The sequence below is a fragment of the Nyctibius grandis genome, chromosome 32, assembly GCF_013368605.1.
Source record: "Nyctibius grandis isolate bNycGra1 chromosome 32, bNycGra1.pri, whole genome shotgun sequence".
Lineage (NCBI taxonomy): Eukaryota > Metazoa > Chordata > Aves > Nyctibiiformes > Nyctibiidae > Nyctibius > Nyctibius grandis.
The window spans coordinates 5,626,855-5,639,883 of NC_090689.1; the positions used below are offsets into that span (position 1 = coordinate 5,626,855).

At 57.4% G+C, this 13,029-nt stretch overlaps 1 protein-coding gene across 1 annotated transcript; it reads left to right on the plus strand.

The window, feature by feature from the left end:
• Nucleotides 1–685: 685 nt before the first annotated feature.
• On the plus strand, nucleotides 686–10,725 carry PTTG1IP (PTTG1 interacting protein). Its single transcript, XM_068421168.1, has 7 exons — nucleotides 686–809; nucleotides 3,813–3,865; nucleotides 4,816–4,924; nucleotides 7,734–7,839; nucleotides 7,947–8,012; nucleotides 8,372–8,418; nucleotides 9,934–10,725. The coding sequence occupies exons 1-7, from the start codon at nucleotides 719–721 to the stop codon at nucleotides 9,975–9,977; spliced, it is 516 nt and encodes a 171-aa protein (XP_068277269.1). The 5' UTR covers nucleotides 686–718; the 3' UTR covers nucleotides 9,978–10,725.
• Nucleotides 10,726–13,029: the final 2,304 nt, after the last annotated feature.

Below are 13,029 nucleotides of genomic sequence, written 5' to 3' on the forward strand. Positions count from 1 at the left end.
GACCCTCACACAGTGGCCTCGGCCCATCGATCCGGCCTGTCCAGACCCCTCTGCAGACCCTTCCTGCCCTCCAGCAGATCTACACTCCCACCCAACCTGGTGTCTGCGAACTGACTGAGGGTGCGCTCGATCCCCTCGTCCAGATCATTGATAAAGACATTGAACAGAACTGGCCCCAGCACTGAGCCCTGGGGAACACCACTGGTGACCGGCCGCCAGCTGGATTTAACTCCGTTCCCCACCACCCTTCGGGCCCGGCCATCCGCACACGTTAACAAGGTCAATGCGTTCCCCGCTGCAAGGACCGGCGATGTCCCACCGCGGGTGGGGGACCTGGGCACCCTCCGGGGCTCGGCTGGCGCCGGGGACGGGGGCAGGCTCCCCGTTTCGGGCTGGCACCCCCCGAACCCGGCGGGTTTCCCGGAGGGCAGCTGCCCCCGCCGCCTCCTCCCGCGGGGCTCTGGCCCCCTCCTGCGGCCGGGCCCGGGGCTGCGCGGGGGGCGGCGGCCGGACCCCTCCCCGCTCCGGTGGGCTCCGGCAGCCCCGGGGGGAGGGACACCCGGGCAGGCAGCTCCCCCAGCCTCCCCCACGGCTCTCCCTCTCCCCCAGCACCGCCGCCGCCGGCTCCGGCCCCCGGGGCCGCCCCCGGCCCGCCCCCGCGCTCGGCCCTACATAAGCCATGGCGCCCGCCCGCTCTCTCTTTCGCTCCGGCCCCGCCATGGCCGCGGCGATCCGGCTCTGCGAGTCCCTGGCCTTGGCCCTGGCCCTGGCCCTGCTGCCCGCCGCCGCCGCGCAGGACGGGGCGGGAGGTGAGCGCGGCCCCGGGCTGGGCGATGGCGGAGTCCCGGTGGGGTGGGGGTGGGTTAGGGTGACACCCCCCACGGGGCTCCCTCCCCGGCTCCGTGACACCCCCCCGTGCCCCGGGGCTCCCTCCCCGGCTCCGTGACACCCCCCCAGCCCCGGGGCTCCCTCCCCGGCTCCGTGACACCCCCCCCCCGTGCCCCGGGGCTCCCTCCCCGGCTCCGTGACACCCCCCCCCGTGCCCCGGGGCTCCCTCCCCGGCTCCGTGACACCCCCCCCGTGCCCCGGGGCTCCCTCCCCGGCTCCGTGACACCCCCCCCGTGCCCCGGGGCTCCCTCCCCGGCTCCGTGACACCCCCCCTCCGCCCCGGGGCTCCCTCCCCGGCACCGTGACACCCCCCACGGGGCTCCCTCCCTGTCGGGACCTGGGGTTCTGAGCCCCCCCCGCCCGGCTGGGCGCTTCCCCCTGTGCCATGGGGATGCGGGCCTGGCAGCCAGTGCTCCTCGCAGAGCACCCAGAGCTCCTGGCTTTGTGGTTACTTTGGACCCCGCTTTTGTGGGACCCCCGGTGCGTGAAGCAGGCTGTCACCCAGTGGGCCACGCTCCAGGCGTGCGCTGGGCATGGGGTGGCCACTGGCCAGAGCCCTGTGGCCACTCAGGATGGGGATGGGTAGTGGGAGCTGGGAGGGCAGGTCCCGTCCTTGCTGGGAGCTGTGCAGGGTGTGATCCCGTGCAGCACGGGGCACCGGCGTGTCCCTCTGGGGTGCGGAAGATGGGGTGCTGGAAGAGAGGCTTTGCTTGCTGCTTTTCCAGCTTCCATGGCGATGTAACTGCATTTAGTGGTGCTAACGGCTCCACCGGGTCTCAGGTGGGAGGTGGGTACCTGTCCTGGGCAGGGGGGACTCGCTGGGCAGCCAGACCCCCACCGATGGCCCTTTGGAGGAGATGCTTCTTCAAGACGGGGGAGACTGGCTGAGGGAGCCTCAGGCCAAGAGCTTCAGACCAGGAAGAAGATGGGTGCCATCAGATCCGGGTGAGGGTGTAGCATGGCCCTGTGGGTGCCATGCCAGGTAAAGAAGAAGCTCTAGCCGAGGGTGGGGACAGCCCTTTCAGCGGTGTCCCAAGAAGTCTGCCCGCTCTTCCGAGGGAGGAACTGTTCTCCACGTGATGACCAGCCCTCTGGCGCCTGCATGCTTGGGAGGAGAGTGAGGACCAGCATGTGTTTTGCTGTCTTCCTTCTGCCCCAAGCCATTCACTTCGCTTCTCTTGTGGCAAGAGCATTATCCAGGAGGCTTCTAGTGCAGCAAGAGCTGCTCTCCCACCTCTGCTCCTGAGGACTGAGGTGCTTCCCGTGCCATCCTGTGCAAGTGGGCTGGTCCCGTGATATTGGGTGTTTGGACAAAACCCCAGTCCTGAAGGGCTGTGAGGTCCTGGAAACAGCCCGTTCCCATCCAGCTGTTAGACGGTGGTTTTGACTTAAGGGCCCAGAGGATGAACCCCAGCTGGGGGTGTCAGGAGAGAGGGGACACCCTGGGGAAAGCTGAGCGTCAGTAGGAAGCCCGGTTAAAACCCGCTGGCTCTCCTTTTGCCCACCGACGGCCTCCCGCGGTGCGAGAGGGCTGTTCCGTGACTCCTTGTAAGCAAACAAGTCTTGAGGGCAGCACAGGCGCTGTGATGCTTTTCCGGCCTCAGCTGGAGAAAGGGGGAAGATGCAGCTTCCCAGAGTGTTTAAAATCTGCAATCTCGGCCTCTCGGCGCGGTGTGTAAACACCCTTATCTGAGCTGTGTTAATAAATTGCCCAGTTGTTTGGAGGGCTGCGCAGAGCATGTGACTGTTGACAGTGGGTCACAGCTGAGGGTTCCTGCCAGCTGGAGAGAGCGAATGCAGCTTTGCTGCTTGCGAGTGGAGAAAACGAGCACCTCTGGGACTGCTTCGTTCCTCATTGAGGTGCTACGAAGCAGCGACCCTTCTTCCACCAGTTACTGAGTAGTCAGGCAAATTGGTTTGTGTGTTTTTTTGTTTTTTTTTTAAACTGCAGTGAAACAGGCTGATGCTTAGACTCTTTAGGCAGGGCAGAGGTTAAAGTGGCTGATCTCAAGGGCTGGCAAACCACCCTTCCTGAGGACCTGGGGGAGCATACCAGGGAAGTGGCAGGCGACTGTCCTGTAGGAAGACTTTCCCGACGAGCTCGCGCTGCCCGGAGCTGCAGGCAAGCCCAGGAAGGCGGCTGGAGTGGGCCACCTTGTTCTGTGTTCAGACCTGGTCTGTGTCCCCCCCACCCAGCTCACCTGCATCCCCCAGGGATGTCATTGTCCACGGTGGCACTGGTGCCAAGCCGCCCGTGTCTATAGAGCAGGGATCTTCCTGTGCCAAATGGGGGTGGAAACAGGTTCTGAACACGGGCGCAGACTTCAGCTGCGGTGCCGCTCCTGTCACCTGGAGCGTTTCCTGCTGAAGGAGGGTTTGGATGAATTGGCTGGGGCAGGGTATGGCCCTCATGTGCATTGGGAGGGTACAGGCTCCTGTGGGGACCCTAGCTGCGTGTCCCCCCTTGTGCTCCTCTGCTTCTGCTTTTCCTGGTAGTAACTTCCTTGTCTGGGGCTTGTTTGCTTGAGCTGCTCTGTCATCCAGCGAGATGGGACTGCACCACCTGCCCAAGGCTCGTCCTCGCCCTCGCAGGGTCCCTCAGCACTGACCCTGGCTGTGTCCCCCAGCTGTCCTGCCTGCTGGCCACAGCAGATGCTCAGGCTTTTAGGGAAATAAGACCCAGGGAAAGGAACTCGCAGCACGGGCAAGGCAGATGACTTCCATTTGCGTTCAGGCCTCCCGCCGTGACACCGAGTGTGTTTTGAAGCTGGCAGCTCTCGCAGCAGCCTTACTCCGATGGTAGTGACCGCCTCCTGAAGCCGGGAAAGCAGCGAGCAGGAGCAGGCTCTGAGGAGCCTGGAGTTCGAAACCACTGAGAAGCTTTTCAAAGTACTGAGCTATCTTTTTTTTTTTCTTTCCTGTAGATTGTCACCAGTATACGAACAGGAGCTGTGAGGAGTGTCTGAAAAATGTCACTGTAAGTAGCAGCAGTAAAACTCCCAACCTCTCGTGATGCCTGAAAACGTAGCGTGGGCTTTGCAGGGCTGTTACGGAGCGGTTTCCCTCCTGGAAGGGGGGATGCTCCCCTGCTCTTGTCCTTAGCACGCTGCAAATGCCACCCACCCATGACAGTGAGAGGGCAAGTCTGCCTTGGAGCTCTGGGAAGAGGTTGCTAGAAACTGCTTGGGTTTTGTTCTATGCTTTTCGAGTTGAGTAATGGAATTGCCGAGCTCCTCCTCACAGATGGGACATGCTGTCAAGGGGACACGTGTGGTGAAGGAGTTGAGTGGGCTGGACTGGCTGGTCAGGCTGCCCCTCCACTGGTACGTGCGTGTAGTGGCACTGGGTGGATGCGGGATGCGTACCTGTGTCCTACCAACCTCCGCTGCCTTATCTCCGATATCAGCAAACTTGAACTTGAGTCAGATCTTACAGCTGACTTAGCCAGAACCAGTTTGACCAAACCCAACTGCCTGTTGGCATTGGGCGTTGGAGCCACCAGGAGAGGAGGGTGCAAAGCTGCTGCGGGTAGTCTGGCTGGGAGCAGCTAGTGAGGGCACAGTCAAACCTCCTGCTCATCAGCTCTGCGTTGAGTGGCTGTCTCAAAGGCTTGCTTCTTTTCCCAAAATGCTGTGTGGAATAAACACGCAGGATTTGGTGATTACTACCATCGTGTAAACCAGGAGAAGGGTTCTCAGCATCTTTACTTGCTTTAGACATCCGCACTCCCCTCACCTGCCTCTCCTGGTGCAGGCACGCCTGACGCAGCCTGTTCCGACCAAACACAACTGTTCCTCCTGAGCACCCCGTTGCTGCTGGGCAGGAGCTGGTCCTTGGGAGCAGGTGGCGGTGACCCTGTCGCTGCGGCTAACTGGGAGTACTGCCGTGCACCAGTAACGCTCTGCTGCCTGGTTCCTGTGTCCCCAGTGCCTGTGGTGTGCCAGCAGCAGGAGGTGTGTGGAGTACCCTGTACGAAGAGTCCTGCCCCCGGCTGACCTCTGTGAGCTCCGCTCTGCGCGCTGGGGAGTCTGCTGGGGTAAGCGGATTGCGCTCGAGCAGCGACTGCCTTTAGGGCTTGCTGCTAAACGGCACTGACTGCTGCTGGCGCTGCTGGTGAGGGGAGGTTTCCCCTTGCCTCCTGTTCTCGCTGCTGGTGTAGCAATGACAGGCCGAAGTCAGTCGGGGTTCTGTAAATTCCTGAGGCGTGGGTGAGAAAGCAGAGTGTGAGCAGTTCCCTGCCTTCTGGCAAGAAGGACCCATGGGGCTTTAGCTACTCTGAGTGTGATGGAGGCTTCCAGACGTGGCTGGCACCTAGGAACAAGAGTCAAAGGCGCTCTGCGGGCAGCTGCCCACGCAACTCTTCCCAGTGCTCAAAGTGTGCACACCCGTGTCTGACTCCTCTGCAGCTCCCTCCTCTGCACCCCGTGCATCGTTCTTGTGCTGCTTCTGGCTCTTCACGTTTAGCAGTGTGGCTGCTGTCCCAGGCAGGCTCTTAAAATTCCCAGGGGCTCTTGGAACCAGAGGTGAGGTGACTTCTCTGGAGGCCTGCGTGGGCTTCTAGTGCTGAGCGTGCTGTGGTCCTGCTCAGCTCTTGCCCACCTGAGAAGATACGCTCTTCCAAAACTAGCCCTGCGTAAGCTGTGCTGCAGTTGGCTGCCTGCAGACGTGTCACCTCCGGGTGTTTTTTCTGGCTGCCTTTCCTCCTTGGTGCTCTGTTTCCTGGTGGGTTTCTGGAGAAATTAGGTGTCTTGTTTAGACCAAGCTCGGTGCATGCTCATGCTCAGACAGGACGCAGCTTTTGGGGGTTGGGGCAGCTAGGAAGCAAGCTGGAGCTTGGTTTCTCTCACCTGTCCCCTTGAGGGGGGAACTTGGAGTTGGATTGTGGTTGCCTGACATCTGTTGTGCTTGAGGCTGGGATCTCTTCTCTACTCACAAGAGTTAAAACTGCTCCCATACCTTGTGGAGGAAGAATCTCCTCTTTGTGAGCACTACAATATGCTTTTCTGAAACTTGTGCAAGACCTTGAAATACTAGTTTGCATGTGAGTAGCTTCACAAAAGGTTTCATTATAGAAGGGTGCATTCTTTAGCTTGCAAAACTCGCTTTAGAGGAGCTTAGTCCTGGGGAAGATTAGCTCTGAAATGGGTCTGCCTTTTGGGGGGGTGTGACTTAAGCCTTTATCATCAGATGAAGGAGTGCCTGGTGCTCTGCCCTGAACCTCTCTCTGTGGGAAGGGGTGACCTGAACCCCAGGCTCCCCCTGAAAGCCAAGGTTTCAGAAGCACCAATATAGACACGTGCTGGTGGAGAAACTCCCTTTTGAGCTGAAGAGCCTGTTTGGGTTTGTCTCACCCCCACTGGGCTGAATTCTGGTCCTTGGCTTTTGGGCTATCCCCTATGTGACTCTGTGGGTCTGTCACAGTGCAGCCAGTGAAAGCTCCACGTTGCTCCAAGGCAAGTCAGTGCCGTGGACAGTCAGGTCTCAAATACCATCTTCCTCAAAGCCTTACTGGGAGTACAGACCTCCTTGCTGCTGGGTGGCTGCTGGAGAGGCTGTGCAAGCCCACCTGTGAGGACAAATGCAACGGTCTTGCAAGCTGGTGGCTTGCTGACTTCTGGTCTCATGGGTGATCTGTTAGGCCATGGCAGCTGTCTGCGGTTGGCATCTGGAACCACATTCCTTGCATCGTGCATGCCACGGTAGCCTGGGTAGGGACACAGTACGATTTGAGAGTCAGATGGCACAGTTGTTGGCAGCGATGAAGCTCTCCAATGGAAGCAGGAGCTGGAGGCTTTGAAAGCAAGTTCAGTGGTGGAGTCAGCTCAGGCTGGAGCACCCCAATAAGCCTGCAACCACAGAGTCCCTGCAGCGAGGGGACAGGCAGGCTTCTGAAATGCACCACGTGCGATGCTCAGTCTTTGCACTGGGCTCAGGGTCTGAGCTGCATGGAGAAGAGGGGATCAGAAGTGCTCTGAGCAGGCTCAGGTGCACTAGGATTTCTCTGACTTGGCTGCTGTGTGTGAAGTGGCTTCTAAACAAATATTTCCACAGGCCCAAGTCTCGAAACAGTCTGAATCGTACTTGGAAGAAACCCCTCTTAGTTGTGAAGGATTTCAGGTGATGTCTAGAGATGTCTGTCTTGGCTGGTGTCCCTACTGCTCTTACTGCAGGAGCTGAGTGGGACATTTGCCTCCCTGGGGCCAGGGCTTAGGGCTGCCACTTCACCACCACGTCCCAGCGGGTTTTGTGCTGTGCACGGGCGAGCAGATCCCCCAAGCCCTGGGGAGACGTGGTGGTGGGGTGCATGAAGCAGCCCTCCGCCTTCAGCTGCTTCAGCAGCACTGCTTGCTGCAAGCTGATAAATCCCAACGGATCTTGTCTCGCTTTATCTCTTGCTCAAGGACTCCAGACACCCATAAGTGCCTCCAGTCCACTGTCATCTCATCCTAGATGACTTCTGAGGCTGGCTCCTGTGGGCCCTGAAGACTCCAGGTTTTTTTTCCCTTGATTGGGTTACTGTTCACTTGGTTTAGTGATTAAGACAGCTTTGCTTTTCTTTCTGCTGGAGGAGTTTGACCTGAGCATGTTAGTTCTTGCCTGTCTTCACAGCCAGTAACTGAGTGCTACAGTTAGCAGCTACATGTATGCAGTTGGTGTGTCTGTGCTCGTGCCAACACTTGGTATACCTACAGATAATGATGTCCATCTTGCTTTCCCAGGCTGTTACGTGTGTCTCCAGCCCAGGGACTGAAGCTGCTGGTGACAGTAGCTGTACGCTTGTCAATATTGTAACTCCAGGCAGCCAGGTTATTTGTGTGCTAAATGTGTTTTGTCGAATCCCTTAGTGAACTTTGAAGCCCTGATCATTGCGATGTCTGTGGTGGGAGGAACGATCCTGATCATGCTGGGGGTCTGCTGCTGCTGCTGCTGTTGTAAGAAGAAGAGCAAAAAGCAAGTATCAGAAGGGTTCGCTCTTTTCTCGGAGTAGCTCAGATGCAACCACGTGCTGTTGCAGAACTGAGTGCCAAGCACCGCTAACGGGCTCTTCTGTCTGTCAGGCCAGACAAGGATGACGAGAGAGCGGCCAGGGAGCGGGAGAAGAGGCGGGTGCGGCAGGAGGAGAGGTGAGGTTGTGCCACAGGCTGCAGAACAGTTTGTTGTACCATCAAACACCATGCCGGGAGGCACGTGGGGCTTGACACGTGCAGGCAGTGGCTGCTTCAACCCTAGCTCAGAGGTAAACCTCATGAGTAATGTCTTTCTGGGGTAACTCGTGGATGCAGCATCACAACAGTGTTGTGTATCCAGCTCCCCGAGGGCTGCTGAGGTGCTTGGGCTCTGGGGGAGGTGGGCAGAGGCGGGGCTGAGCAAACCTGGCAGCCTGGAGCTCCTCGGTTGGGAAAAAGCAAGGAGCTGTAGTTCCTCTTGCTTGGTTTTGTACCAGCAGTCACTGACTCGTCGTTTTTCTGTTTGCTTCTTGCAGGAGAGCAGAGATGAAATCACGGCATGACGAAATCCGAAGAAAATACGGTACAGTGCTGACACGAGTGATTCAAACTAAGCTTCAGATTGAGCAGCCTCAGTAACTGTTCTTTGCTGTGGTTACAGCTGCAGAGGAGACCTGGCCAGCAGGGAAAAGTCTCTGCTTCTCCTGTCTCAGGAGAATTACTCTCTTGCCCTCTTAGAGCAAGTGTAGAGATGCTTGGGACATGGCTTGTGACCCCACACACGTGCTGCCCCTCTTGGGCAGGGAAGAGGGAATGTTTAACACTCCCTGGGACCTGTGTCCTCCAAACTCGCCACGTGGGAGAAGCTGCTGGGGCTTGACTGGAGAGGAGAAGCAGAAGCTGATAGACACAGCACCAGCTGTAATGCTGCTGCCCTTCACGCATGGCCCTCTGGCAGCCCTGGGGTCAGTGAGTGGCTGGGGAGCCAGCAGCCTGGCATGGGGGGCCAGGTGGGAGCCCAGGCGCCCACAGCTGCAGGAGCACAGAGAAGGCACCAGCCTGACCGTGGAGGTGGTCCTCTGTGCTGGCAGCAGTTCCCAGAGAGGTGGCTCAGTCCCCTGGGTGCTGGGAGTGCATAGCTTCCCTCCTGGGGCTGGACTGTCCTTCAGGTGAGTCCCATGGCCCCAGGGCAGGTGAGGACCTGCTGAGGGGGACAGCAGCCTGGAAGGAAGCGGGGAGCAGCCAGTTGCTTGGAGCTGGTGGAGGAGTCTCTCCTTCCTGGCCATCAGAGCTGCTGGAGGCTCTCCCAGGATGGCCATGGAGCAGTTGGGCTCATGCACAATGAGCGTGATGGTCTCTGGCTTTAGTGGGGGTTGTAGGGAAAGCTGGAGACCTTTCCTATGCCTGCAGCTGCTGCCTGCTGCAGGTCCAGGTTGGGCAGGACATCTGGGGGTCTCTGGCTGGGCTGGCTCCTCTGGGGGAGGAAGAGCAGGCAAAGCTGTGCCTGAAGGAGCACTCGGTGGGGGAAGCATCTTGTGGAAGAGCTGTGCTCCAGGACTGTCTTGCCATGCCAGGGCTCTGTTTTGCTGCAGCCTGACCGCAGAGTTCGCAACCTCGTACTTTCTGGCTGTTCTTCCTCAAAAGAGTTGGGCTGGGGCTGGGAAAGCAGCCAACAGAGTGGCACGGGGGCTTGTCACTGGCCCAGAAGTCAGCCCTGTATCCTTGCTCTGCTGTCTCTCAGTCTGTGGATGTAGGAGCAGGTCTAAAAACAGCTTGAATTTAATTTGGGGCTCTCTGCTTCCAAGTCCAGTCCAACAGAAGGAGCGTGCAGAAGGGGTGCTCTGGAAGATCAGTCGTGCTGCTTTACCTGGAATTCATATGGAGTGCCTGGGAGAGGAGTTTGCCATCAGGTCGAGCTTCTCCTCCTGTGCAGAGGAGGAGAGTCAAATAGTGCTGGCTGCATGCATGGCTCGAGTAGGAGCAGGTCTTTCGGAAGAGCTCCAGGACAGGAGGCTGGATGAAGCATGAATGACAGAGTTGTTAGCAAGAACTAGGTTTCCTGCTGGCTGTGACTGAACAAATCTCTCTTCTCTTCTAGGCCTGTTCAAGGAAGAGAACCCTTATGCAAAATTTGAGAATTAGCACCTCCGGACCTGCCCACCCCAGTGAGCAGTGCCTCACCACAGACCTGCAGGACTCCATGCTTCCCCTGCCATGAGAAGACCACTGTGGTGCCTCTTCCCGCTTCAGCTGCCGCTGAAGATGAGCCAAACGCTTGGTGACACCATTGTCCCCACTCCAGGTGCTTGGTTTGCTCCAGAGCTTGGCTCTTGCTCTGCTGGTGCAGGAAAACATGGTGGCAATACCAGAGGATGACATTTTTCTTCTCACTCACCCCTGGGGTGGTAATGGAGTCCAAAGCAATGCAAATAACAGTCCTTGTCCCTGGCTGAGGGCAAAAGCACCCTTATGCATCTTTCTTGCTCCTGCCTCACCAAACACCCTTCATGCACACACAGCCAGGCTCTTCTGTCCCCTCCTTTCTTTTTCTCCTTTTTCTTTTGGTATAGGCAAAAGCCAACAAGAGTTTCTTGACTGGCTGGTCAGCAGGAGGCCTTGGCTGTTACTCCAGGTGCCTGTACTTGTCCCAGCACACTAGCATTCCTTTCAAAAAGCACAAGTTTCTGGTTATCTTGGGCCTCCAGGAGGAAGGTCCCAGGTACACGTTCTCACTTGCAACTAATCTGGGGAAATGCCCCAACTTTCCTACCTCTCTGTGCCTTTCTAGAAAGGTGGTCTCCTGGGCTTGATGGCCACAGCTGATAGCAATACTTGTAGGATTCAGATGCATTTACAATATGTTGACTATATATTAAACTGATTTGATTACTATCTGAGTTGGAAAGACTTTAATTCTGCTTCTGCACCAGGTATGGGTTGGTAGGGAGTCATCACCATTATGTAGCCCTGGCTTGTCAGGCCTTGATGGGGTAGCTGAGGGAGACAATCATAGAATGGTTTGGATTGAAAGGGACCTTAAAGATTATCCAGTTCCAACCCCCTGCCATGGACAGGGACACCTTCCACCAGACCAGGTTGCTCCAAGCCCCGTCCAACCTGGCCTTGAGCACTGCCAGGGAGGGGGCAGCCACAGCTTCTCTGGGCAACCTGGGCCAGGGTCTCACCACCCTCACAGGGAAGAATTTCTTCCTCATATCTCATCTCAATCTTCCCTTTCAGATTAAAACCATTCCCCCTCGTCCTGTCACTCCAGGCCCTTGTAAAAAGTCCCTCTCCTGCTTTCCTGTAGCCCCTTCAGGCACTGGAAGGTGCTAGAAGGTCTCCCCGGAGCCTTCTCTTCTCCAGGCTGAAAAGCCCCAACTCTCTCAGCCTGTCTCCAGAGCAGAGCTGCTCAAGCCCTCTGATCATCTTCGTACTCCAGAGGGGGTCTCAAGGGAGTGGAGTAGAGGGGCAGAATCCCCTCCCTCGCCCTGCTGGCCACGCTGCTGGGGATGCAGCCCAGGACACGGTTGGCTTTCTGGGCCGTGAGCGCACATTGCTGGCTCATGCAATGAGCATGAAGCAAGGCTGCCTTGAACTCTTACTGGGATTGAAAGGAGAAGTCTGTTCATGGAGATGTTCAGCTGCTAGGAAAAGCTGGGTGTTGGGAGTAATGCTGCTCTCTAAGGAAGGAGCTGGGTCTTTCTGCAGGAGCTTGGCTTGTGTCTCCTAGCACCCCTAAGAGCCCTTGTCTGAGGGGCGTGGCCTGGGGGGTCCTGGCAGCATTGGGCACAGACTAAATCCCATGCTGTGCTACCTGTGTAAGGGCCCTGGAGTGGGAGGGAAGTAGGATGGGAGCTGACTGCTCTTATGTGGTCCTATACTTGACCAAAATTGGCTTTGCAGTAGGAATCATAGAATCGTTTTGGTTTGAAAGGACCTTTAAGATCATCAAGTCCAACCGTTAACCCAGCACTACCAAGGCCACCACTAACCCATGGCCCTCAGCACCACATCTACATGGCTTTTAAATCCCTCCAGGGATGGGGACTCCACCCCTGCCCTGGGCAGCCTGTTCCAGTGCTTGACAACCCTTTGGGTGAAGACATTTTCCCTCATCTCCAACCTAAACCTCCCCTGGTGCAACTTGAGGCTGTTCCCTCTCATCCTATCACTTGTTACCTGGGAGAAGAGACCGACCCCCACCTCGCTACACCCTCCTTTCAGGCAGTTGTAGAGAGCGAGAAGGTCTCCCCTCAGCCTCCTTTTCTCCAGGCTAAAGATCCCCAGGTCCCTCAGCCGCTCCCCATCACACTTGTGCTCCAGACCCTTCACCAGCTCCGTTGCCCTACTTTGGACTTGCTTGCAAGCAATGCATCTACCTTGATAGTTTTGTCTAAGAAAAGCTGACTATTGCCTTCTGCCAGGTGGGGTGACCTGCTCCAGGCTGCAGACAGGAGCATTTCTGTGGGTTTGCATAAAATGCTCCATTGGCATTGCCGGGCTTATGGCCCTTGGACACAAACTGCTCGAGCTGAACTTCTGCAGCTAAACCAGCTGTGAAACCTTGCTGCTGCTGCTGCCTGAGCCATGCACTGGTTGCAGCATCTGGCTGGCTTTTGCCAGGCTGGTCAGAGATGCAAGACTTGCAGGTGACTTTCAATCTAGGCTGTCTCTGGCTGCTGCCAGAAGATTCTTGGCTTCAGGTGGTAGGAACAAAGTGAATGACTTTGCCAGGGCCGAATAAGCACCTGGTCTGTAACCTGGGCTCCTGTTCGTGTGAACTAACACTGAAGGAAACGTGAAAATGTTGATAAAAGATCCTGGTTGTGCCCTGTGCTGGGTACACTGGCCTGGAGGGGCCGTGGTCCCCCTGCCAACCAAAGATACAGGGGACCCTACGGGAGCTGGGTTTAAGAACAATGTATGGGGGCAGCTGGTGCTGAACTGCAAAGCTGTTAGAGTTGCCTTTACCCCTGCTAGGTTGCAGTGGGCTCTGGGTCCCATCCTGCCCTGAGGTCTGAGACCAGTATAATCCCTTTGGGCTACCTGAGCCCTTCCACTGGCCCCGCTCCCAGCACTAAGGGGTGGTGCCTCCAAAACCATCTTGGATAGGGGACCCCTGCAAGCAGGTTCCCCTCACTGGGACCCCACTTATTACAGGCTCTGTCCTCCTCTGCTGAACCAGGGCAGC

Bases quoted from the DNA above. Each gene is read 5' to 3' on its own strand.
- PTTG1IP (XM_068421168.1), top strand. From the start codon at position 719: ATGGCCGCGGCGATCCGGCTCTGCGAGTCCCTGGCCTTGGCCCTGGCC. The intron at 8,013-8,371 runs GTGAGGTTGTGC...TGCTTCTTGCAG, and splicing joins CGGGTGCGGCAGGAGGAGAG to GAGAGCAGAGATGAAATCAC. The intron at 8,419-9,933 runs GTACAGTGCTGA...CTTCTCTTCTAG, and splicing joins CGAAATCCGAAGAAAATACG to GCCTGTTCAAGGAAGAGAAC.